This window comes from Priapulus caudatus, unplaced genomic scaffold (genome assembly GCF_000485595.1).
Source record: "Priapulus caudatus unplaced genomic scaffold, Priapulus_caudatus-5.0.1 Scaffold259, whole genome shotgun sequence".
NCBI lineage: Eukaryota > Metazoa > Priapulida > Priapulimorpha > Priapulimorphida > Priapulidae > Priapulus > Priapulus caudatus.
The window spans coordinates 269,469-293,923 of NW_014577320.1; the positions used below are offsets into that span (position 1 = coordinate 269,469).

Consider the following 24,455-nt stretch of genomic DNA (forward strand, 5'->3'; position numbering starts at 1 on the left):
GACTGTCGCAAGTTTTTGTTTGTGTGGCGAATCATGCGTTGAGGGAGTTCATGCAGCTCTTGTTGTTTTGGATACCTCGTCTACGTTGAGGAACGGGTCGTATTATGCGCTCCCGTTTAGAAGTCTGTTTAAACTGCCGTTGCGCTAACGGTAGTATTTCAGCGTGATATGAGTGGAAAAAGTGCCGGTGAGGAGGACCGGTAGTTTCGTAGAGATGGTGGCCCGAGCATAAACTTGGTGGGCTCGGGCCCCCGGGTCGGAACTAATTTTGAACGCTGCCGGCGGCACGGGAGCGATTTTTTCTCGTATCTTCCAAAATTTTCGCTCTCGTAATTGTTGTTACCAGAGCGCTTTGAAAGCTGACGGGAGCGAAATCGCTCGCCGCTCCCGTGTATTTTTTTCGCTGATATAGTCGCACCGCAGAAATCAGGTCAGAGTGTAAACACAGACGTTCATACTAGCATAACAGGAGTGTAGTACTAATGCCGCGTAAAGTCTGTTATTAGAGAAGCTTGTGGATTACTAGTCAGATAGTAACACGGGAATGGCAATGACAGAAAGTGCTCTGAATTACTGACATAAAAACTCAATAATATTTAGCACACAGAATTGCACGCCCTTTTGTTTTAATTATGCACTTGGTTTGAAGGCGCCATTTGTGATTTTGAGAGTCGGCATACGATAAAATTTATTGCTGGTATGATGTGGTCAAATCCATTTTCCTATGCTATAACTGCATAAAATCTTAGTGTTTTTAATGTTTGTGTAATCAGTGATATTTCTGCTGTCAGGTGAGACTATATTCAGCTATATTTCATTTTTGAGCAAAAATCTCGAAATAGTAAGCTTTTAAGAGAGATGATTTCACCCATCGTTTCTTGTTGCCAACAGCGTAGATCAGATTCCTTAAAATCGCATAAGGTGGCGTAATGGCGGGAAGTTTGTGCATGGGTGTCAAGTGGATAAAAGCGCTAAATTCGTGCATTTTTACGTGCCGTAGTTTATTAGGTAGGTTGTGTGCAGGATTTAGCACAATATCCAGACCCAATACCACGTCATACTTTGAAAGCTTGAGTGAGCCTCAGCTGGTCTTAGACTTCGGTTAGGTAGTACTCATAGCTATATGACAAACTCGCAGTCTCAAAAACTCAGCCCTGAGGTTGCTAAAGTATATGACCAACCGCAACTCGGAATATGTACACTTTTTTAATAATCGAAGTTCTCGTCGGATCTTGAACAGCAATCTGCGCTCGCTTCCAGGTGTAATTTATCTCAAGAACATGATCACACAGTTCTGGCAGCCGCGCGAGCCGGAGAAGCCAGGCGACGTGGTGCCGTTCAACATTCACGAGCAGGATCGCGCCGAGATCAGGAACGCGATCATAGAAGCTGTCATACAAGCGCCCGACATCATCAGGTAGCGTTGAGTCGGATGCTGCGCATTTACTCCGCGATTGGGGGGAAAAGGGGAAGATGCTAGGGGTGTCTTTAACTACCAACTATTTAATGAGTGTAACCCAGTGCATTTGGACTGCATTTATTGTTTTTTGGTTATGGTGTGTTTGAGCAGTATGACAGTAAAGGAAAGTAAGGGGAAATCGAATGTCATGGCGCGAATAATTTGGCCGTATTTTATTGTATCAGATTGCCAAATTTTGTACAAACTGATTGGACGAGATTAGTATACAAAATTACGTAGAGCACCTACTGGTTAGCACTTAGATGTTTGTACGATAGTAATAAATTGCTCCACATGTTGTTTCTTGTTTTAGTTTGTTATGACAAGAATTAAAGCTTGTCCTTTTATTAGGCTGTGAAAGGGGAATGTAGCCTTACAGCATTATTCGTGCGCGAGACAGGCTGGAGTGCACGTGATGAAAACCGATCCAACTCTGAACATTCGCTGATGTCTTTCAGAATGAGCTTTTTAACCCTGATGCCGCCGACCAGCCTGTCGTGCGCGCGCGACAAAGCGTCCCTTGCCGTGATAGTAGGTAGCGGTGCCTCGTGATCAATGCGCGAGAGGTGGACGCGGCGGTCAGCGAGCGAAATTCCCGCGTGTGTGTAACGTGCTGTGTGCGTGCGCGTGTGTTTTGCAGGGTGCAGCTGGTCGTGTGCATCAGCAACATGGTGAAACACGACTTTCCGTCTCGCTGGCCACAGATCGTTGAGAAGATCAACCTCTACCTTCAGTACACCGACTATCGGACGTGGGTCGGCGCTCTGATGTGCCTCCATCAGCTCGTCAAGAATTACGAGTGAGTTGGCTTCTCGCCCGCCGCCGCGAATCCCGGCGGGTTATTAGCGCTGATTTGTTCGCGCACGTACGACACGCGACCGAGTGTTCCTTAAAGTGATTACGTCACCGTAAATAATAAAGGTTTTTACAAAATAAGTCCACTTTTTCACAAACTGTAAGTGATTCTGTTCACTTTTTATGGTTAAATTGCTTCATTATACTTCCTATTTTCCTATATCGTTCGCTGTGAACAAACGCTTGTGACTCGTACATAGCCCATAGCAAGAAATGTTGTGATCAATATATCAAATCGCCCAGATTTTTTGAATTTTTAACTAGTTGAAAAACAATCTTATTAGGTAAGAATTTGAGGATCTGTTAGTACTTACTTTCAAGTAAAAAAAACTCATGGAAAATGAAAACTTCATATGAGTGGGAACCCTGAACATGTCTGCATCACTGTGGGTGTGTGGCTTACACATCTCCTGTCATGATCATTATTTTTTGTATGCTGGCATGATGCTTTATTGCTATAACTTGTACAAACTGTGAATGCTTTTATGGCGTGTAAGAGTTCATTTCTCGTAGCTGAGCTATTTTTGATTGAACTTTTTCTGATATGACCAAAGAATATCGTAGTTTATCTTTCAATGATATATTGACAATGAACATGTCTCAGATGGAATGAAACCCCAAAGGTGTCATATTTTATGCCAAGTCTCAAACTTTGGCCTGTTGCTTTTTTGGGTCATTCACACGTGATCATCGTGATCTATCGTGATTCATACGTGTATAGCGGGTTCGTTTGCTCGATAACTTCGCTTTGTGGCTCTGCAGTCTGTAGCTTGCATTGCAGACATGGCAGTAATGATAACTTTGCGAGCGGGTTTGCTTCTAATGCTCCGTGAATAAGGAAACGTAGCGGGTCTGCTTCTAATGCTCCGTGAATAAGGAAACGTAGCGGGTCTGCTTCTAATGCTTCGTGAATAAGGAAACGTAGCGGGTCTGTTGGCTAATGTTAATGCTAAGATAACACTTACGACTAATGTTAATGTTACGAGAGGAGCGGTGACAGAAACACATCGCAGCTATTAGAAAACTTACGATAACAGGAACTTCATCACAAGGCTGCTGATTGGATTAGAATCGATCACAAGATTCAAATTCATACACATTTATTGTATATCACAGTAATTTATGCATATTATGATGGCTAACCACATGTAAATAATATTTGATGAAAAACGACGCGGTCATGAATTTATTCTGCACAACAACACAAATTCTCACACTGTAACACGAGACGCGAGAGTCGTGGCAAGTGGCAGAGTCATTTAAAACGAGAACAAATGCCATACGCCATTTGTAAATGTTTTGTTTTGTTTTATGATTGGTAGATAATTAATGATTTTGACGTGTTTTTCAAGAAAAACACATTTTATTCATTATTATAAAATATAATATCACTATAATTGTAATTCGTAGTGCAAATGTGTTATTTTCAACTTAATATTAAAGTTACGAAAGTGTCTGGGCTCTCGTAATGTTAAGAGGGTATTTAGCTCATCTGACAAGTCAGATGCAGCTTGTAGAATCGCATGAGCGTGCGTCCGTCCGTGTGTCTGTCAACAGTTGGGCACAAATCTAAACGGCTCGACGTACGGTCACGATATTCGGGACGTGAGGATGGTAATCCGAAAACGAGTTTGGATGTCGAAGCTGGGGGTCAAAGGTCAAGAGGTGTAAAAGAAGGGAACATTCCCTCCTTAACTTAAGGTATAGGGAGTAAATGCAGAATTGTGGCACAAATCTAAACGGCTCGACCTAGGCTCGTGATAGTCGGTGTATAGCATCATGGTAGGAAAGCCATCACTGTGCCGAAATTGGAGGTCACAGGTCAAAGGGGGCACAGGGCAGATTTTAGACATTTTCTGAGGACATGGTCTGATGGAGCGATTGGGGAACTTTTTTGTTTCAGCGGTGACCTACCATTTTTATGGCTTTATTGAAAGGACCATGAAATGTACTTTCCGCTGACATGCGAAGAGTAAGTGTCGGATAACCTTTTGACCCTCAAGAGGAGGGTTAAACATGGATTTGTTGACTGTTAACAAAGGACTGACTGCTTTTGCTATTGGCGGATGTGAGTGCTACAGTTGGCGCAGTTCAATTCCAAAAGCAAATGTTTTGTTGAACAAAGGTTTACTGCCCTTAATCAATGATTTTCTAAAACAGTCTGATTAGCACCGCTGTATTATGCAACACTGTAATGAACCCTGGATTGCTCGCGTGGGTAGGCAGAAACAATGGGGGCAGCCCATTTAGGCATGCAATGGGGGTGAAACTGGCACCTATTCTAAAATCATAATTATCCTGGCAACCGCAATGCAAGATGGTTTAACTCACAGGTTGAGGCGAAAATTCTCGCCTGCCTGAATATAAATTGGATTCCAGCAAACTCAATGGAGTGCAGGTTATCAACGCACATGAAGGGATGCCATCTTTGAATTTGGTGATGACACTTGCACGCGCCAGTCCTGCGCGGCAACTGCTTTTTGCTATAGAGGCCCCTCCACCGTCGCCCCCTCCCACCACTCTCCCCCCACCACTACGCTCGGCGCTTCGGAGACGCAATATCCATGATATACATGTTAATATAGCGAAGTCATTAAAGTTGCCAGCACTAGTAATCTTATACTGTACTACCGGTATAGCAAAGGCCCTAGCAATCTATAGATTTGTTTTTTTTTTTGGTTTGCCCTTATTGTTTTTTTGGTATTCATTTGTTTACGTTGGTTTCGGGTTGGTACTTTTCGGGTGGGGTAGTTGTATTTGTCGTTGGATAGATGACTCTGTATTAGTATTATCCTAGATATATGGCTCTGACGCGAACAGGCGGTGAATGGGAGGTGGCTCTTCATTCGTTTGCACAGTTGAGGTTAGCATCAGAACACCTCTGTCAAGGTGGAGCCGCTGTCGCTCTGTCCAGTCTGTGGCACTTGTTCATTCTCGTAACTTAGCGATGTTTTTTGTCAACGGTTTACGAGTGGAAGTTAATGTTAAGACTAATTTTGTTTCTGACAACAGGCCCCTGGAAATTAAGCACGTCTGTTGCGTCCACATTCTACCAATGATAATAACTAGATACACCAGTGCTTCACTATCTTTATCACAAAATTTGGTTCACCCGCGACAAAATTCCCTTATGTATTTCCACCAATTTTCATTCATCCTTGGGTGAACCATTCACCAGTTTATGAAGCACTGAGCTTCGCTACTAACACTGAAGGTGGAAACAAAACTTGATCGGCACGGCGAGGCGCCAACGACGTTGCGTTTAGCGAGTGACGCGCGTCGTTGTCACAAGTAGATTTGTTATTTGACGACAACCTTTGTCGTCACAGATACAAGAAGCTCGACGAGCGGGGTCCGCTCAACGAGGCGCTGGAGCTGCTGCTGCCGATGGTGTACGAGCGCATGCTCCACCTGCTGCAGGACTCGTCCGAGCCCGCCGTCCTCTGCCAGAAGATGATACTGAAGACCTTCTTTGCCCTCACGCAAGTACGTCGGCCTCCGCGCGACCGCCGCTCAGTCAGTCCGTGGGGCAAATTGTTACGTAGGGCGAGACCAGAAAGTTTAGGGCAAGATAGCTTTTGCGGGGAGGGCACCAATGGTCCCATTTCATTCAAAGAAGGGTAGTCGAGGCCCGTTTTTAACAACACGGGTATGGGTACAAACCATGGAATTTATGAGAAATGCACCGAGGTGTCCCAGGTACGGTAGCCATGAGAGTATTGCTGTGGATATCATCCAAGTTTTATGGGGACCACGGAAAATGAGGGGCAACTGGCGCTGTGGTTAAATTCAGCCTGAACAGACTAACGTCGCCTGTTGCTAAACTGTAGGGATTGTGTTGTCGGTTTGTGTGAGTGTACATGAGGGTTTTCTGTGCATGGCTTGATCCAAAAAGAACTGATCTGTTCTCTATGGGGCAGACACCATGCTACAATAATGCCATCTGCTTCCGTGCACATAATTTGACTTGTATGGAGTTTTGTGCTAAGAATAGAGCAGCAACAACCTGCCTAGTAAGCTTGGATATCATTAGGAATCTTTGTATCCTTGATTTGCACATCGTAGGCAAGCATGATAGCGTGATTTTGTTTGCAGTACTTCCTGCCTCAAGACGTCATCTCAAGAGACACGTTTAGTCGCTGGATGGAGTTGATTAGGACCGTGCTCGAGCGACCAATACCCGACGTGAGTATCAGCCGGTGCTTGACCGACGTACTGACGTCGCATTATCTTGCCTGGACTTTGGATCGTGTAGTAAACTGGTAAATGGCACCGACGAAATTTTCAAATGCAAGCATAAAGTGTTCTGCGGTGTGAGGTTGTTATTACTGTGTACGTCTGGTGTCCTAATGGAAGTTATCTTTAAATTTCCATTTTAATGTAATGTGCTTCGGTTAGCATTTCATGTTGCAAAAAAAGTTTGAGCAATTCTGTGTGAACTATTTTACGCACCGTGGAAGTAGAGTGTGATTAAAGGCATCTTATTTCTTCAATATTCCCGCCATTTGACTTAAATAGTGGCGGTGTTGGATACCTGAAACCTGAAGTAGACTGGAGCGCAGATGATGAAAACCGATCCAACTCTGAACATCCGCTGATGTTTTCACATTATGAGCTTTTTAACCCTGATGCCTCCAGTCTATCTACGAACATTTTGCGCATACACGACGTGCATTGGTTGGCTGCAGTATTGATATTAGCTGGTGTCTTTTTGTGCGTGCATTTCTGGGGGGTTGGTCAGACTGGTCAATGCCGGTGCCGCCTGGTGATGTCCTGTTTTGTCCGTGCAGGCTATATCGCAGCTAGATGAGGATGACAGGGCTGAGAGTCCATACTGGAAAGCTAAGAAGTGGGGTCTTCACATACTCGCACGGATATTTGAACGGTAAACACATGGTGTGCATGTGCGTGTGCATGTCGCCTGGACATCGTTTGCATGGCTTGATCCAAAAAGAACTGTTGTGTTCTCTATGGGGCAGACACCATGCTACAATAACGCCACCTTACGCAATGCACAGGGTTTACTTGTATAGTGTTCTGTGTAAAGTAAAGCTGGCCACATTCTACCTGGTAACCTTAAATGCTGTTTAAAACATTGTCAATTCTCATAGTTCCAGCTACAGTATTTGTTGTTCCGTCCTGTACGAATATTGACAATTGTCGCTCCCTCCGATTTTATTATAAATGCATAAACATCAAATTGGAGAGTCAAGGTTAATGTACTGTGTGTGGTGTCACAGTTTCATTAAACCTGCATTCATCCGTACTTCTTCCCGTTTCTCAGGTATGGCAGTCCAGGCAATGTAACCAAAGATTACAAGCAGTTCTCAGATTGGTACCTGAAAACGTTTTCCGGTAAGTAGGACTGCGGGTTCGTACAAGAGGATGCGCTCATGGTTTAGCAGCGAGCGTAATTCGGGGGGCCGACGTTGCAGCTTCCAGCAGGTGCATGTCAATGCCGTGTCATGTATCCTTCCTGAAGATCTGCGAGAGTAGGTCGGAGTTGTTTGAGGCAATTTGCTGATCACTTATCGCATTGCGCCATAGGTACTCTGGACAGACGTCAAGCAAACTATCCTGGCCTAGGGGCCCGTTGTCAGACTCAAGATTCGTCTCAACGTTAGTCTTAGCATGAACTTTTCCTCATACCTGTGTACACTGTGCATGAGAAACTAATAATTTTACCGTGTTTCTGTTGACAGTCTATGAGGAAAGGTTAATGTCAAAACTGGTGTTATTTTGTTTCTGGTAACGAGCCCCAGATTTATGTGAATTCTAGATCAACAGAACAGTATGTTGTAAACTGCGCCATTTTGACAAAGCTTGTTGAAATATTTATTATTAGATATTACCTTATCCCACCATACCTCGATTGTTTTCATCGTATATTTCTGGCAGTTCAATTTCAGCGAGGCAGTAGAATTTGTGTGTGGAGATGGGGCTTAGCCAGTCGACAGTAATTTGACATTTGACATTAAAATAAGTGCTGTGTTATATGTGGAAAGTCATAGAAATTGCAATGTGCAACAATCTGTGCCATCGTGAGTGTGCGTGTGCAATAATAGGTCTGTAGAAATCTTTATATTGACTTGATAAAATCCCTGATGATGAATTGTATTTGCAGCTGGTATTTTAGAAGTTCTATTGAAGATACTCGACCTCTACAGACAAAATATCTACATAGCACCTAGAGTATTACAGCAGTCTATTAACTACGTCAACACAGCGTAAGTAAATCGTAGAATATTTAAGATTGCCGTTTCATGACATTTAACCTCGGGGGTGGGGTTGGTCCTGTTCCTCGTACTTCCTGAAGCTGTGAATATATAAATGGTTGGTTATTCATATACAGTTGGACCTCGATTATCCGAACGAGACGGGCGGTGAGAATTTTGTTCAGATAACTGATCTGATCGTAAATAATTTAAAGGACTAACTCTACAGCGCTAAAAAAGGAAAAGTGAACAATCAAATATCTTTTCTTTAATAATGAATAACAGAAATGGATTGAAATATTTATTAGCTCATCTGACATAGTCAGATGCGGCTTGTAGAATCGCATGATCGTCCGTCCGTGCGAGCGTCCGTCCGTCCGTGCGAGCGTCCGTCCGTCCGTCAACAGTTGGGCACAAATCTTAACCGCTCGACGTACGGTCACGATATTCGGGACGTGGGGGGGTAATCCGAAAACGAGTTGGGATATCGAAGCTGGGGGTCAAAGGTCAAAGGTCAAGAGGTGTAAAAGAAGTGGTAACATTCCCTCCTTAACTTAAGGTATAGGGAGGAAATGCAGAATTGAGGCACAAATCTAAACGGCTCGACGCTAGGCTCTGGTGATCACGTCGGCTGTATACTGCATCATGGTAGGAAAGCCATCAAACTGGTGCGAAATTGGCAGTCAAGGCAACAGGTGCACGATGGGCACAGTGGCAGATTTAGACATGTTTCTGGTAGGACATAGGTGTGACCAAAAACCCGCCGGTCTAGACAACCCTTTTTTTGTTGCTCAGCGGTGACCTACCCTTTTGTACTGGCTTTATGAAGAGAGCCATCGAAAGTGCTTTCCCCTGACCGTGCAGGAAGAGTAAGTGGTCCTGATAATCCCTCTTTGACCCCTCAACGGAGGAGGTCTAAAACATGGATGATGTGTGCAGGCTGCTTAACGAAAGGCAGTCGAACTGTCGTGTTTGCCAATTAGAGCCCATCACCTGTTCAATGTAGGCTACCACAGTTGCACCAGGCATTTAATTGCGCAAAGCGCCAATATCGTTTATAATCACGTCAGCAGACACACCTGCAGAGTGAGCCCAAGACCGCTCTGCGGCCTTGTTTTCAATTTATCTCAAAATAACGACCTTCATTATGTCAGTGCAATGTTGCAAAATCTAGCTTGAATTTCATCACCTGAACAGGGGTTGACCCAACGACTCACGGTGTCCTAAGTGTTACTGTCACATGCGACAAATCTATGTGTAGCAAGATGTACAAAATTACAAGCAGTTTCTAGATGGTACCGCTCAAAAGTTTTCGGGTCAGTCAGGAGTGCAGGGTTCGGACCAAGAGGACGAGCGCGCGTGGTTTAGGCGCCGAGCAGTAATTCCGGGGGGCCGACGCTTGCACTGTCCAGCAGGGTGTCCATGTCAATCGCCGTGTCATGTATCCTTCCTGAAGATGCTGCGAGCGTAGCGGGTCGGCAAGTTTGTCTTGACGGCAATTTGCTGAGCACCTAATCGCATTGCGCCATACGGCTACTACCCGGATCAGACGCCAGCACAATTATCTTGTAATAAGGGCTGCCGCGTTGCCAGACTCAAGATTCGTCCTCAACACGTTAGTTACCATAGAACTTTCTCATACCTGTGTAACCACTGTGCATGAGAAAGCTAAATAATTTTCCGTGTGTTCTGTGACAGTCTATGAGGCAAGGTTAGATGTCAAAACTGGGTGTTATGTGTGTTCTGGTAACGAGCCGACCAGATTTATGTGAATTCTAGATAACCAGAGCAGCGATGGTGTGTAAACTGCGCCATTTGTGCGAGCCGATACGCCTTGTCTGTGGCAAGATTATTGTTATCTCAGTTAGATATGTAACCTTATCGCCCATCGACCGCCGTCGACTTGTGTTGTCATCGTATATTTTTGACAGTTCAATTTCATCAACACAGAGACAGTCGACGTAAATCTGCGCACATTTATGACCAAGAGCTTGTTGACATAATTTATCTATTTAGCATATCCTTATCCCACCATACCCTCCGATTGTTTGTCATCGTATATTTCTGGCAGTTCAATATTATTAAATGTTCACGGGACCTTGAGATCTGTTCAGATAATCTGAAATTCGGATAAATGTTGAATGTTTCAGAGTTGCACACGCTCACTCCTGGAAGTTCCTCAAACCTCACATGCGGGTGAGTGTTGTCGAATCGTAACAAGAGCCTCTGGTGCATGGCTCTTTTCACTTGGCCTCTTGGATGGCGCGTGGTATTGGTTTTTAGCTCATCTGACGTAATCAGATGCAGCTTGTAGAATTCGCTGATCGTCTGCGTCGCGTGCGTCAACAGTTTGGCGAACAAATCTAAACGGCTCCGACGTCACGGATTCCGAAGTGGGACGTATGGGGTATCCGAAAACGAGTTGGGATGTCGAAGTGAGGTCAAAGTCAAGGGTTTGAGAAGAGGGAATCATTCCTTCCTTAAACCTAAGGTATAGGGAGGAAATGCAGAATTGCGGCAACAAATCTAACAACACGGCTCCGATCCTTGGCTCGTGATAGTCGTGTACTAGCATCGTGGAGGAAAAGCCATTCAAGCAGCCAGTAGGGTGGCCCACTGCCGGCTGGTGTGAACAAAAAGACAGCCTGAGCTCATATTCAAACAAACTAGGCCTTCCTATCTGAATTGGTTTCCGATTTTCTTTAGCTACATATTACTGAAAGGCCGATGTTCGGTTCTTTTAGTATCATCATGTTCAGTACTTAAGGAAGTTGTTTACTCTAGGTTCTATCAAGGGTTTGTATTAAGTTAATTTAAGTTCAAATTACGGCTTCATAAAAAGTTTAATGGTCTCAACACTGCATTAGAATATCTTATTAAAAAATGTATTAAAACTAACGACTACGGTTTGATCTACAACCGGCGGTGCGGCCACTCAAGCGCACAGGATCTGATAAGTTGCGCAAAACCGACTTTCTAGCCAAGGTCTACAGACCGAGGGTGTTTCTTATTTTATTAATTTAAAAAGCAAAAGGATTGTAATATCTCATAAATCGACATATTCAGTTCAGTTAATTATGATAAATCTTGCTCCTAAAAATGACATCGTTTCGGTTAATATAGCATTTAGGGTATGAATATACATTGCACTTGTGTGATTAGCCTCGTCTGTAACCTGCAAAATATATTTGGGAAACGCGGCCACTTTTCAGGGTGGTGCCGCACTGGTCGCCGTGTGGTCAATGCGCCGTTTGAAATTTCGTAGCGTTTGATGTGTCAATTAATTATAAAATCAAGCATTAGGTATTGCTGGTAACATAATTATCGTGGGTATATGACGATTGTTATACAGTAAATACAGTTATTGCAGTACAATGCTAGAGTGCACTATCGCCTTTCCAGGGATTGCTCCCCAGGATTAAATTCAACAGGGGGGAGGGGAGGGGTAGGGAAGGGGGGAAAACTACGGACTAGGGGGTCCGCAGGGGCGTTGTATTTTTTACCTGGTACGACTAATTAATGTCGTAAAACGCCCACCACACTCACGCATAGATCCGGTATTGTTGGGTTCTCTTGTACTATATAGAGACGATAGCCGACGTCGGGTACAGTTAGTTACAGGCTTAACTGTGCACTTGTCAGGTTTAACTTGTGTACGTGTCTGCAGTGGCATAGCGTGTACGGTAAAGATTACACCGTCGGTGTCCTGGTCGAACGGCGCAATTCTGATGGTCGATTCGCCGCGGCTGGCAACTTTTATTGTGGTGGAATTTAAACCGGGCGCAACGATTCAAACAGGGGGGAGTTTCCCCAAACGGGGCGCGCGCGCCCCCCGTTTGCGCAACGTAGGGAGAACCCTGCCTTTAAAGTGATACGTACCTCTGATGTTCCTCTCTTTGATGAAGGTGGATTGAAATTGATGTTCGTGTGATTTCAGCAAATTGTTAGCGACGTTTTGTTTCCACTGATGTGCCATACGAAGGAAGACAATGAATTGTGGGAGGAGGACCCTATAGAATACATACGTCTTAAGTTTGGTGCGTAATCCCTATACCGTGAGCTGTCTATATGCAGTGAACCCTCGATTTAACAGACTGGTGGGGTGATGTAGGCTGTGACGAATGTCCTTCGCTTCAGAGTGATATAATAACTTGGCAATAAAGGCACAAGAGTGCAGAGTAGATACTACATTAGCATATACTCAGGATTCACACATATTAAACATTGAAAATCATTGTTAAATGGAGGGGTGTAGAATGCACAGAAGAGTAATGTCATTTACCGTGAGCGAAGCGTTTATTTTCCCATGATGGCCTGTAAACGTTAGCTGTATAGGGCTGTACTGTAGGTACTGTATAAGTAGCGATAAGTAACTCACACTCCCTGGACATACTGTTACAGTCAAACATTCCTGATTATTTCCCTCCAGATAAATCGCACAGAGCAACTGAACCTGGTCTCTGCTACCGAGGGTTCACTGCATATCTATTTTTATTTTGCTTCAGAAGAAATTGACCGCGTAGAACGGTTTGTTCAACTGCATTTGGCAGATAATATGGATTCGTAGCAAGTTGCAGGCGAAGTTAGATTCTAGCAAGAGTCGTGCGCGGTGTCATGTAACAAACGACGATTAACTCGAGCAATTTTTTGATCGATGCAGACGTGTTTGAGGACTTCATCTCGCCCGTGACGGCCGCCCAGACGTTGCTCCACACGTGCTGTCTCAAGCGCAAGGACATGCTGCAGTCGACGATGGAATTCTGCATGAGCATTCTCGTGCAGCCCGGCATGGAGACGCGGCAGAAAGAGGGCGCCCTGCACATGATCGGCACACTCGCTGACCTCTTGCTCAAGGTGGGTGAAGTTCCAGCGCGAAATTACGTCTCTGTTGAGATTGACTACAGTACGTTCCACGGATTAATTTGCGGGAAATTACGTCTGTTGAGATTGACTACAGTACGTTCCACGGATTAATTTGCGGGAACGCAAGGAATGCTTGCCTTTCTGCCTAACCAGATAAGCAGCGATGTGTGTGTGGGGTTGTGGGCTAGTAATTTTGCTGGCGGATAGCTGAATTAGTTGTGGCGTGATGTAGTCGCAACAGCTTCCATCACGTCCGTGCCGACATGCTGTGTTTTCTTCTGGAAGACCTGCAGAATGGCAAATTCTCTTCCCCTTTCCTCTCTGGTTTTATTTGAGATTTGGTGGACGGCGGTGGGCGGGTGTGCCCGGCAAATGATATATGATCTTTTTATTGCTCAGAGTGCAGGAAATTGAGTTTCAGACTATTTAAAATTTTCCAGTGGGGCATGCCCCGGACCCCCCTAGATTGGTTTCGCGCCTACGGCGCTTGCATCTTCCGACTTCGTCGCAACTGGATGCGCCCGGCACTAAAAAATCCTGGGCAGAACCCTGAGGGTGTGTTGTTGTCGTTGTTCAGTCTTCTTTACAGCTATTTCGGTACTTGCACGTGGAGATGGAATGTTCATGTGTGTCTGCACCTGTTAATTACTTCTTATGAGAGTGTGTGGGCTAGCGGAACTCTGTGGTTCATGGTTTGCACAGTCCTTGAAAAGTCTTTGAATTTGAGGGGATTCCTTGAAAAGTACTTGAATTTAGTAAATGTTGATTTTGTGCTTGAAAGGTCCTTGAATTTTTAGAAAGAATCCTTGCCTGTAATAAAAAGAAATTTTGTACCATCAATAATGTGCAAACCTCAATAAAAATTGCGTTAAATGAGCTTAAAAAGCTATAGACACGATAGACAATTAAATGATGATCACAAATTACAGTAAGTCCAGGTATGTTGTAGAAGTGACAGTGTTTAGAAGGGTTTATTAATAATGTGATTCAGGTAAGTTTTAGAGGTGACAGTGATATGATTAAGAATGGGGTTATTAAATTAATCCAGGTATGTTTTGTGTATGAATTCTGATAAAATGTTCTTTAAAAGTCCTTGAAAAAAATTTCAGTCCTGTTTTAACTCCTGTATGAACCATGTGGTTGATGTGGGCTTCTATGCACGCTCGTATTTACTTCATAGCTTACATGGCTGGCAGTCTATTTATCTTGGCGGCTAGATACGAGAGGTTGTGTGTCTTATTGCAGAAGAAAGTTTACAAGGATCAGGTGGAGCAGGTTCTGCAGACGTACGTGTTCCCCCAGTTCCAGTCGACGGATGGCTACATGCGAGCGCGCGCCTGCTGGGTCCTACACTACTTCTGTGATGTGAAGTTCAACAGGTAAGCAGGGCACGAAATTTTTTTGCACCGGCCTAGAGCACTGGGAACAGTAATTTTTTACCAGCTCTCACAAATTTTGTTTGTAAAATCAATCATGTCATGTTTCACGCTTGCATTCTCGATTTGAAATTTGTAAAATGTTGATAAATCATGGCATGATATCCTTCAGGTAAAACAGTAATGTAGGCTATTTGCTTATAAATGCTATGAATAAAAATGTAGGTACTCGCTAACACGGCTGAAACCAGCGGCTCGAAGGGCCGTGGTTTTGCCAATGTTACTGGCCCTCCAAATAATTTGCCGCCAGCATATGTCGGTGGGCCGGTGCTTATTTCGCGCCCTGGGTAAGGCTTGCCGACTGTGTCGCGTTACGCTGCCCTGTGATGTGCTGATCGCCCGTAGCGTGTCTGCTTCGTGGCGACGGCGTGCATGGGACGAGAATGTCGTTGATCGCGCAGAAGAAAGAAAGGTCTCGCCAAAGAGTTGAGTACATGCGGCTCCATCCAGTGGCCAGCATTATAATTAATCTTTGGTATAGCATGATACGAAGATGCGCTATTGTTTTTTTGGGTCTGCTGCACCATTGAGGTATCAGTCCCGGCGCCGTTTCGTACAGGTTGCGTATATCGCTGCTACGTATCGCCCTTGCCACTGGGCCGTCTGTAGACGGTCGGCCTGCATTCGTTGAACAATGAATGAATTGTGGCTGTGAATATATTATGTAATACCACTAATAATAGTATAATTTTTATAATAAAAGTAAAAAGTATAATAATGTAGCATCGTATGATAAGCTCGTCGAACACACGATGGGTCGTGCAGTATATCTGCCTTCTGCAGCGACGACCCTGGCGACCTTCACAACGTGTATTCATAATAGTCAGTAATAATTGGTGCGTGTCAAAACACGCGTTGCAACCTCGTGCGTGTGTGGGGGCGGGCTTGGATGACTGTGTGCACTCACAGAGGGCGGCCACACGTGTTTCAGTGAGGAGAACCTATCGCGGGCGCTGGAACTGACGCAGCAGTGCCTCGTGCACGACACCCAGCTCCCGGTGAAGGTCGAGGCGGCCATTGCCCTCCAGATGCTGATTACTAGTCAAGAAAAGGGTAAGCTTGTATGAAGTGCGCTGCGGCACGTGGTGGTGGTGGGGGGGCAATGCTGTAAACGGTTGTCTATGTTCTGTTCACCATGGGGTCGAAGCGACGTCTTCATGGCTACAGGGGCGTTGCTGTAATAACTTATTAATCGAAAGAATAGGTATTTATTGTTTTTTCACGTCGGTGAGTTCTTACAGATTGTGTTCACTTGTTCCTTACGTAGTGAGCAATGATGAGTATTGTCTCGTTCGCATGATGGTGGCTGGATTCATCCAGCTGCTGGTATGATTACAATTAGACCCTGAGCTCACGTGCACGCGCAAAATTATTTACGCGATTTTTAAGTTTGAGATTCGCGAGAAATGGCGGCGGAAATCGAATCGAGTAAATCAGAATTGAAATTGTGCATGCTTTGGTGAATATGCTGAAGTACGAAGGTTCTAAGTCATGTTAGCGTTACTCTAGACAGTTGCTTTCCCTCGTGCAATAGCGGTAAGTAACCAAAAAGTCGGGAAGAAGGGTCAGAAATTTTGCTTTGAAATCCGGCTCTGGCACGGTGCGTCTGCAACTCTAATGCTCCGCGTCGGCTCGCTCCAGCTCAGACGTTGATGGAGCCGCACGTGAAGATGATCGTCCTCGAGCTGCTGAAGATAATTCGCGAGACGGAGAACGACGACCTGACGAACGTGATGCAGAAGCTCGTCTGCACCTACTCCGAGCAGATGGCGCCCATCGCTGTCGAGATGACGCAACACCTGGTGAGCGAACGCGCGCGCTTGTTTACGTCTCGCCGATCGTCCCGTGTTGGTGTCGACGTCGTGGTCCGGCGTGCCGAGTTTCCAAGTGTATGAACGCGCGCTTGTTTACGTCAGCTGGTCTCCATGTCGACTTCCTGGTCCGTGTTGCCAGTTTCCCAGGGCGTGAACGTGCTATTGGGTGCAAAGTTCAGGACTCGGTCGGTTTTAAGAGCATTGTTTGATTTGTTTGTGCTGGCTTCTATTTTGTAGTTCGAAATCATGAATTAAAATTCGAGCAAGTATCCGAGCGTAGTACGTAAGTGATTTTTGAGATGAAGGGATGAGAGGAAAAGAGTAGGGAGAGGAAATAAGAAAGCACCTGGTTTTTTTGCATGATTTCTCGTAGCGCTGCGTGCGTTTTAGTAGCGCTGCCCAGTGAGGTGACGTTGTCTAGAGGAGATTGGTTTCGTTTGCAGGCGACGACGTTTGGCCAAGTCATCAACAGCGACGAGGGGACGGAAGAGAAGGCCATCACAGCTATGGGTCTACTAAACACCATCTCTGCGATCCTGACTGTTATGGAGGACCAGAAGGCCATCATGGCCCAGCTAGAAGGCGTCGTCCTCAACGTCGTAGGCGTGATAATACAGAACAGCGTTATGGGTGCGTACGAATCGCTGCTTGCCGTCGGCTAGCGCGCTAGCGAGTTTTTCGTTTCGGTGTCCGGTGATGTACAATATTAGGCATTTGGGCTGATGCTGTAACGGCCGAATGTTGACGTCTTGCAAGCGTGGGAACAGAGTTTTTCTGTTGCCGCGTTCGCTTGTTGGCACTCGCGTGACAGCGTGATTATTCGTGTTTTCTGAGGACACCCGTTTGCGAGAATGATTCGCTGTGAACGACGTGAACTGCCGACTCCGATTCTTGCGTCTTATATCGTTCTCGTTTGTTGCAGAATTTTACGAAGAGGTGCTCTCCCTGGTGTACAGCTTGACGTGCACAGCGATCAGCTCAAACATGTGGCAGGTCTACGAACTCGTCTACGACATGTTCCAAAAGGACGGGTTCGATTACTTCATCGGTGAGTGCGAATGCGCTTGTTTTTTTTCGTTCGCGGCGCTGGAGCGAGCACGACCTTCGTTTTACACGCCGACCATGGGCTGGCCACGGCAATAGCTGGGTACTTCCAATTGTGGTTTAAAGTTCGTGCATGTGTCACAAATGTATCGCTGAACTATATTCGGATGAAGAAACCTCTATTGTATGTGATTATATATTTTTTTCACAAAAGGGAGTATAGTAGCATCGATTAACATATATTTTAGGATTTTGCACAAACGTTTTCAGTGTAACAGCGATCATGTGCAGCAGCAACAGCATAAACAGCTTCTGCCTTAATATTTCTCACGTGTAAATCATGCTAGTATGATGTGCACTAGGTATACATGTATTTGTTGCCATGGTTACAGATATGATGCCGGCACTTCATAACTATATCACAATAGACGCTCCGGCTTTTCTGTCCAACCCTCGCTATATGGAGATCATGTACAACATGTGCAAGGCAGTGAGTTGTGATATTGTCTTATTTATAACACTCAATAAAGAGTAACTTTTCAGCCCACCACCATGTACTTGGGTGTTGCTGCCTCTTCCAGGCGAATGAGATTTCAAGATGTTTGAACGACTTGTGCTTCTCGACATTCAGTTGGAAATATGGAGATGCTGTCTTGCTTACTTTGTGTGTATTTTTGTGATTGTCAGATTTTAAAGAGTGATCAGGGAGAAGACCCAGAGAGCCATGCAGCTAAGCTCCTGGAGGTAATCCTGCTACAGTATAAAGGACAAGTGGATCAGGTGCGTAGGTTAAAACATGCAGAGTAGTTACATGCAGCAGTCTATGCACGCAATTCTAGTTCTGTATCTTTAACAATTGAACCAGGCCTCAGAAGACCGGTGTGTTTTGTTGACAGTGTAGCTAGTCGCTAGTTTTACTTGGTGGGGATGTGTATCCATCACACGTCTCTTGGCATGTCATATATTAAAGCACGTATGTTTACGTCTTTGCCGACCAAATACCGGCTTCTGCAACCCTAATGACGTGATAACGACGCCGTTGTGTTGCTTTTCCTGTAGTGTGTTCCTTTGTTTGTGGAGCTGGCGTTGGAGAGGCTCACCCGGGAAGTTAAGACGTCCGAACTTCGCACCATGTGTCTGCAGGTGAGTGAGTTCTGTCGCCTGCTCTCTTCTATATGCCACCCCTAGTCTGTCGGCACATGCTCTCTTTGCGCGCAAGACGTCGACGGTAACATAAAGCCTGGCGCACACGTGAGTAATTTTACTCAAGTAAAATTATGCATGCGTCAAAATACTTACGCGAAATATTTTCAGCATCCGTCGCACACTTGAGTAAAATTACTCAAGGTATATATAATAAGTGGTAATGCAGATCACGTGACTGTGCGCAGCCATGATTTAAACGCATGCGCTGTGAGTGCCAGTGTTGAGTAAATTTACGCAGCCAGCGCGCACGCGTTGAGTATTTTGACGCATGAGTCAAAAATTATCAAACGTGTTTGATATCGAGTTTCTTGATGCATGCGTCAGAAAACTCAACGAAAGTCCGCCGCACACGTGAGTTTTTTGACACATGCATCATTTTACTTGCATGCATCATGCATCAGTAAAATTACTCACGTGTGCGCCGGGCTTAACTCCGCGGTTGTTGTGTTCTAACGAGGTGTGCTGCTGCGTTTCAGGTTGTGATAGCAGCGCTGTACTACAATCCCGGTCTGCTGTTGGAGACACTGAACAACATGCACCTTCCGAACACCAGCGAACCGATCCTGTCACAGTTCATACGGCAGTGGATCGACGACACAGACTGCTTCCTCGGGTGAGCCGGCCGGAACGCGATCTTAAACTACGATGACATACCACGTGAAGTGTGTGTGCGCGTGTCTGTGTGTGTGTGAGTGTGTGAGTGTGAGTGCGTGCGTTTGTCTGCAGGGGGGTGGTGCATATATGTTAATTTGGGAGATTTAGAAGTTATGCAAGCATCGTGTGCCATCGCAACTGTTTGTGCACGTGCGGTTTTGTGCACTGTCTGCCATTTAGTTGTCCGATGTCGTTTTCAGCTGCGCGGAATAGAAGTCCATTTGCACAGCCTACGATTCGTTTCTCCAGCCTTGCAGAGTGTTCTGTATTTTTTTTTTTTTAGCATTCATGACAGAAAGATGTGCATTCTTGGATTGTGCACGCTCATCGACACTCCCTCCAACCGGCCGGAAGCAATCTCGGGAGTCGCTCAGCAGGTCCTGCCCTCCCTCATTCTGCTGTTTGATGGCTTGAAGCGAGCCTACATGAGTGAGTCTACGTTTACTCTACAGCATGGCACGTGCTGCGGCTGCCGGCTTAACACTGGCCAATGTCTTAGCGGGCACTATAAGATCTGTAATAATACTGTGTCAGGGTGCGTCGTAATTCCTATGTAGTAATAGCCACGGTGTTGAGTTTCTAGCAATTCGGTAGCCTGTGTATTGCAAACAGCTTCCTGTCTGAAACAGTTCAGTCTCGTCTGTTTTTACATATTCTTGTGATTCATTACCGTGTGCAATAGATTTTATAACATTATTGGGTTGTGAGGTTGCAGGTAGAACTATGCAGAAACTCAAACATTATGAGCATATGGAGCATCTACACTATCGTCATCATCACCACCCCTCGACTTGTCTGAAAGGAAAGTGACTCCCTCTGCAGTCTCGCTAGAGTATAGATGAAATTCTTACGTACCAGCAGGCGCCGCATGGGCCATTTAGTTTCTCTAAATGTTTAGAGGAAGTGGTTGCACCCTTGTTGGAGACGCTTGTGTTTTCTCAGCGAGAGGCATGCCTGTGATATCCTCTAGCGAGATGTAGCAGACGTACATGTATGGTTAGAGTCTACGGCTCTAGCTTCTTGTGTTCTTTCTTTCTACACGGCTGTCAGATGTGTGTGTGTGTGTGTGTGTGTGTGTGTTACATTCCTGAACTCCACACCAGCTTGTAATTCTGTGCTAATTTCTTATAAAGCTAAACGTGTGATCGTGGGTCAGTGTTTTAATTAACAAAATATGTCTGCTAACCTGCGCTACCCAGCGCATGTGCGTTGACAACACTAAAATGGCACGAAGTGCCACAATAGCAGCAGCACCTTTCATAACTTGTATAATAACTGTAGGCAATACTTAGGAGTGAATCTGTGTTGAGACTTCAGGCAGTCGGGTGGATTAATGTTTGGTTAACGGCTTGTGTGTTCCATGCATGTACTAGCCGGAAAATGCGTGCTAACCAGCATAAAAATGTTGCTAAGTGCGACACTTGTGACATATTTTCTAACTTGTCGAATCGATGTGTGCAATGGCTGTTTCGGATGCGTAACTTTCCAGTTTTCGTGGTGTGTGAACTGTATCTTATGGTCGAAGAGCAGTAATCGCGAAATGTAAGCTGTGCAAAATGTTGGGTTCAATGTGGCTTCTGTTTGTTGTAGATGGGCTAGCCATACCCAGAAAACGACTTAAGCATGCAGGTACTCGTATATATCGGCTGTTTTCTACCTTTTAAAATTTGTTACTTCCACTAGAATGCAACTAATGTTAACTGTGGTACAGCCACGTTAATACACTGCATGTTGCTTGCTGGTGTAAGGACTCTTTGTAGCGTCCAAGCACGTGCATATAGCTTGCTAGAAAAGAAAGAACACGGGAATGAGTCTGGAATCACTTTCCTCTATCCCCTAATCCTTCCATGCATTTTACTTTTTCGCAGAGATGTTTTGTTGCACTTGTGCTAGTTAGCAATGTGTAGAAAATTATCAATATTGCTGTCGTGTATGAAGGGTGAACTGTATGTGTGTAAAACTTGTGAGCATTAAAGTGCTGCTACCAGTTCATCTGTGTTAGATCTGCTATGATAAAAATACGTAATTTTAGGGATAGAGCGGTGCCGGTTTTGTGCCATCAGCTGCAGACAAAAGTTCAAACTAGTAGGCATTTCATGGATCGTCGTCGCTGTGGTGTCACAGCAAGCATCGTGACCGACAGCTCGTCACTCATCGTGTCCCCCCTCTCGCTGACCGCGGTAAAAGCTATTGTTTTGAAATGCTTAGTGGGGAGAATCTAGGTTTAGAGGATCCACCAAGGACTACGAGCCTGTGTACCCTTCCACGCCAGTTATCATGGCCGCTGCCTCGCCACACGAGTGTCTAAGATCGTATACGTGTGCCCTGGGTGAATTCGCTTAGACTGGCGAATTGTTTCTTCAGATCGGGCAGCCGTGGAAGACTCTGACAGCGAGAAGGACGAGGAGGAGGACGCAGACGCAGAGGTGTGCGAGGACGACGACGACATCATTGACGAAGACAACCAAGAATATCTTGAGGCTCTGGAAAAATCCGTGAGATGCCCTTTTTTTCGCTAGAGTGCACGCGCGGGCACGATCGGCCGGGAGCATAACAGATTGGTTAACCGAGATTAGTTCATCTGTTGTAGCTAGTGGTTGAAATGTGTTTTGGTTCGGTATATTCGTGTGCGTTGACTATCGTGACGCGTCGCTTCAACGTCTTCTCAGCAGGCAACAGAAGCTGATGACGACGACGACGATGACGACGACGACGATGACGACTTTGACGAGGAGGGGCTGGAGGAGACGCAGCTGGAGGCGTACGAGACGCCGCTCGATGAGGAAGAATGCCCCGTCGACGAGTACAACATCTTCAAACACATCCTAGAGAGTAAGCACCATCCTCCCGCACGCTAATACGTCGGTCGTGCATGCGTCGTCACACTGTGAGGACACGTCAGTCGGTGTGATCTTCCACAGGTTTATAGAATTCGACGTGCACGCAGCAGGGGACGCTTGTCAGGAATATGTCTTCTCGTGTAAATTTCGAAGTCAACTGTCTCAAAATGTTTACTGATTTTTCCCATTCTTTTTTTTTTACAAATTGTATCACAGTACATTATATATATTTGTAGTCGGTACATTATATGTACTAAGCAAAACAAACATTTAACATAAAAGGTATCTCCACACAAGCACACCTGAGCATGTAGACACCATGCTGAATTGCTACCAAACTTTTCAGCCTGGGTCGGGTGAGGGCAAAGAAATATTTTTTTTAATTGTGGCCTTATGGTAATATAATATGTTATATAATATTGTAGTATTTTTTGTGATGTTTTTGATGTTCTGACCCTTGCTGTGATTATGGTGAATTCTAAAAACCGGTGGATGGTCGTGCCGTCGTGTGTTCTTACAATTTAGTCGTGATGGCGACGCACTCCCAAGAACCTGTCGTGCATTCGTAACGCTAGCCGATGATTACAATACACATGCTGTTCACATCCTGAACCTCCGTGTCGATAACACATGCGAGTAACTGAGGCGTGGTGGCGGTGCGATGTGCACTCGGCTTACTCATTCGCTGGTTTGTGTATCCTGTCTCACGCGCTTCCACATTTGCCGCAGACGTTCGCGGACAGGACCCGACCTGGTACAACGTGCTCGTGTGCAACCTGAAAGCGGACCAGGTGAAGTCGCTGCAGGAAATCTACACGCTGGCCGACCAGAGACATGCTGCTAAACGTAGGTGGCGCCTCCGCTCGTAGCGAACTTCGCAGTGTCGTGTCGCGTGAATTGTTTAGGAATAACGGTGCATCGTGAGTTATAAAGCAAAGAGGCCAGCAGTGGTTCTAGTAGCTCTGTCGTGTCTTCAAATAACTGCATGTATAAATCCTTTATTGGGTGCGTTTATGCCGGCTAGTTGTTTTACAACGTACATTCTTTCTTTTTGAGAAATTACCAAAAATAATGTAGTTGGCAAAGTCCATATACGTGTGGACTTATACCATAATATAAGTCCATTACGAGAAAGGCCGTCATGTCGTGTTACTTACAAATGCATGGAATTTTTGCTATGGTTTTATTTGTTACAGAATCCAAACAGATAGCTGAGCAAGGCGGCTATGTTTTTGCCAACAAAGATGTTCCGAACGCTTTCAATTTTGGTGCACCCTGATGCGTGGCCATCGGCATAGCTACTAAATGTTGCCTACAAAAGCAGGAAGGGCTGACCGATGGCAATATTACGTTTCGACTGTTTACATTCTGTATAGCTGTTACGTATCACAACGATATTCAAGCAGAAGGGTTGCAAGAAAACATACACAGATTTGTAGATCTATTTAATTTAAGCACCGATTTCGTATTTAAACTTATGTATGTAAGCTGTTGAAGTCATATTGCACTCCCTCCACCCCTGTCTGCTTTCTGCATAAATCTACACCGGGGGCCCATATTTTAGCGGTGTACAGTATGCTAAAGGTTAACGTGCACGTATTTATTTGTACTTTGTTCGTTTGGACGTACGGCTTACATCTCCAGTTTCTATATTGCCTTGGAACAAATGGCTCACGACGTGAACCTTTCGTCAGCCAGTACTGCTGCTGAAGGGTTGACTCGCTATTGTCAACTGTTCCTTAGTTTGTGTTCCAGACACCTTGCATCATGTAGCAGCAGTATACTGAGTGTGTGTGTGCGCGTGTGTGTTTGTTTAATGTCTAGGCAAATTATGTTAATGTACTGTGGTTCTGGTGTGTATGCCCAGTACTGTCATCACTGAACACGCCCGCCGCCTTGCTTGCAGAGTATCTGGAAATGTTTTTGTAATTGTGTCCACTGTGTTGTTTGTCGAACGCGTTATAATTGACAAGGAATGAAATGAGAGTGTGTAATCTTCTGGCAGTAATCCACATGTTATCACCATGGTGATAAATGACTAAATAAAGTCACACTTTGTCTGTAGAGAA

At 45.1% G+C, this 24,455-nt stretch overlaps 1 protein-coding gene across 6 annotated transcripts in view; it reads left to right on the forward strand.

Annotated features, from left to right (window-relative positions):
• LOC106808207 (importin-7-like) overlaps positions 1-24,455 on the forward strand; it is a 27,028-nt gene extending 2,573 nt beyond the window's left edge. Inside the window, exons 3-28 of one of the 6 annotated variants that reach the window (XM_014810816.1) lie at positions 1,261-1,417; positions 2,100-2,258; positions 5,644-5,800; positions 6,410-6,499; positions 7,105-7,199; positions 7,599-7,669; positions 8,439-8,541; positions 10,680-10,725; positions 12,467-12,566; positions 13,190-13,383; positions 14,638-14,771; positions 15,760-15,881; positions 16,470-16,630; positions 17,086-17,272; positions 17,565-17,690; positions 18,079-18,176; positions 18,374-18,466; positions 18,746-18,829; positions 19,369-19,505; positions 19,830-19,975; positions 20,262-20,348; positions 21,137-21,175; positions 21,911-22,041; positions 22,216-22,378; positions 23,116-23,232; positions 23,583-24,455. In XM_014810816.1, the coding sequence (XP_014666302.1) occupies positions 1,261-1,417; positions 2,100-2,258; positions 5,644-5,800; positions 6,410-6,499; positions 7,105-7,199; positions 7,599-7,669; positions 8,439-8,541; positions 10,680-10,725; positions 12,467-12,566; positions 13,190-13,383; positions 14,638-14,771; positions 15,760-15,881; positions 16,470-16,630; positions 17,086-17,272; positions 17,565-17,690; positions 18,079-18,176; positions 18,374-18,466; positions 18,746-18,829; positions 19,369-19,505; positions 19,830-19,975; positions 20,262-20,348; positions 21,137-21,175; positions 21,911-22,041; positions 22,216-22,378; positions 23,116-23,232; positions 23,583-23,665 (3,080 nt within the window). In that variant the 3' untranslated portion in view covers positions 23,666-24,455. The remainder of the gene's footprint in view (positions 1-1,260; positions 1,418-2,099; positions 2,259-5,643; positions 5,801-6,409; positions 6,500-7,104; positions 7,200-7,598; positions 7,670-8,438; positions 8,542-10,679; positions 10,726-12,466; positions 12,567-13,189; positions 13,384-14,637; positions 14,772-15,759; positions 15,882-16,469; positions 16,631-17,085; positions 17,273-17,564; positions 17,691-18,078; positions 18,177-18,373; positions 18,467-18,745; positions 18,830-19,368; positions 19,506-19,829; positions 19,976-20,261; positions 20,349-21,136; positions 21,176-21,910; positions 22,042-22,215; positions 22,379-23,115; positions 23,233-23,582) is intronic. The other 5 variants (XM_014810817.1, XM_014810818.1, XM_014810819.1 and 2 more) reach the window with 5 other exon arrangements.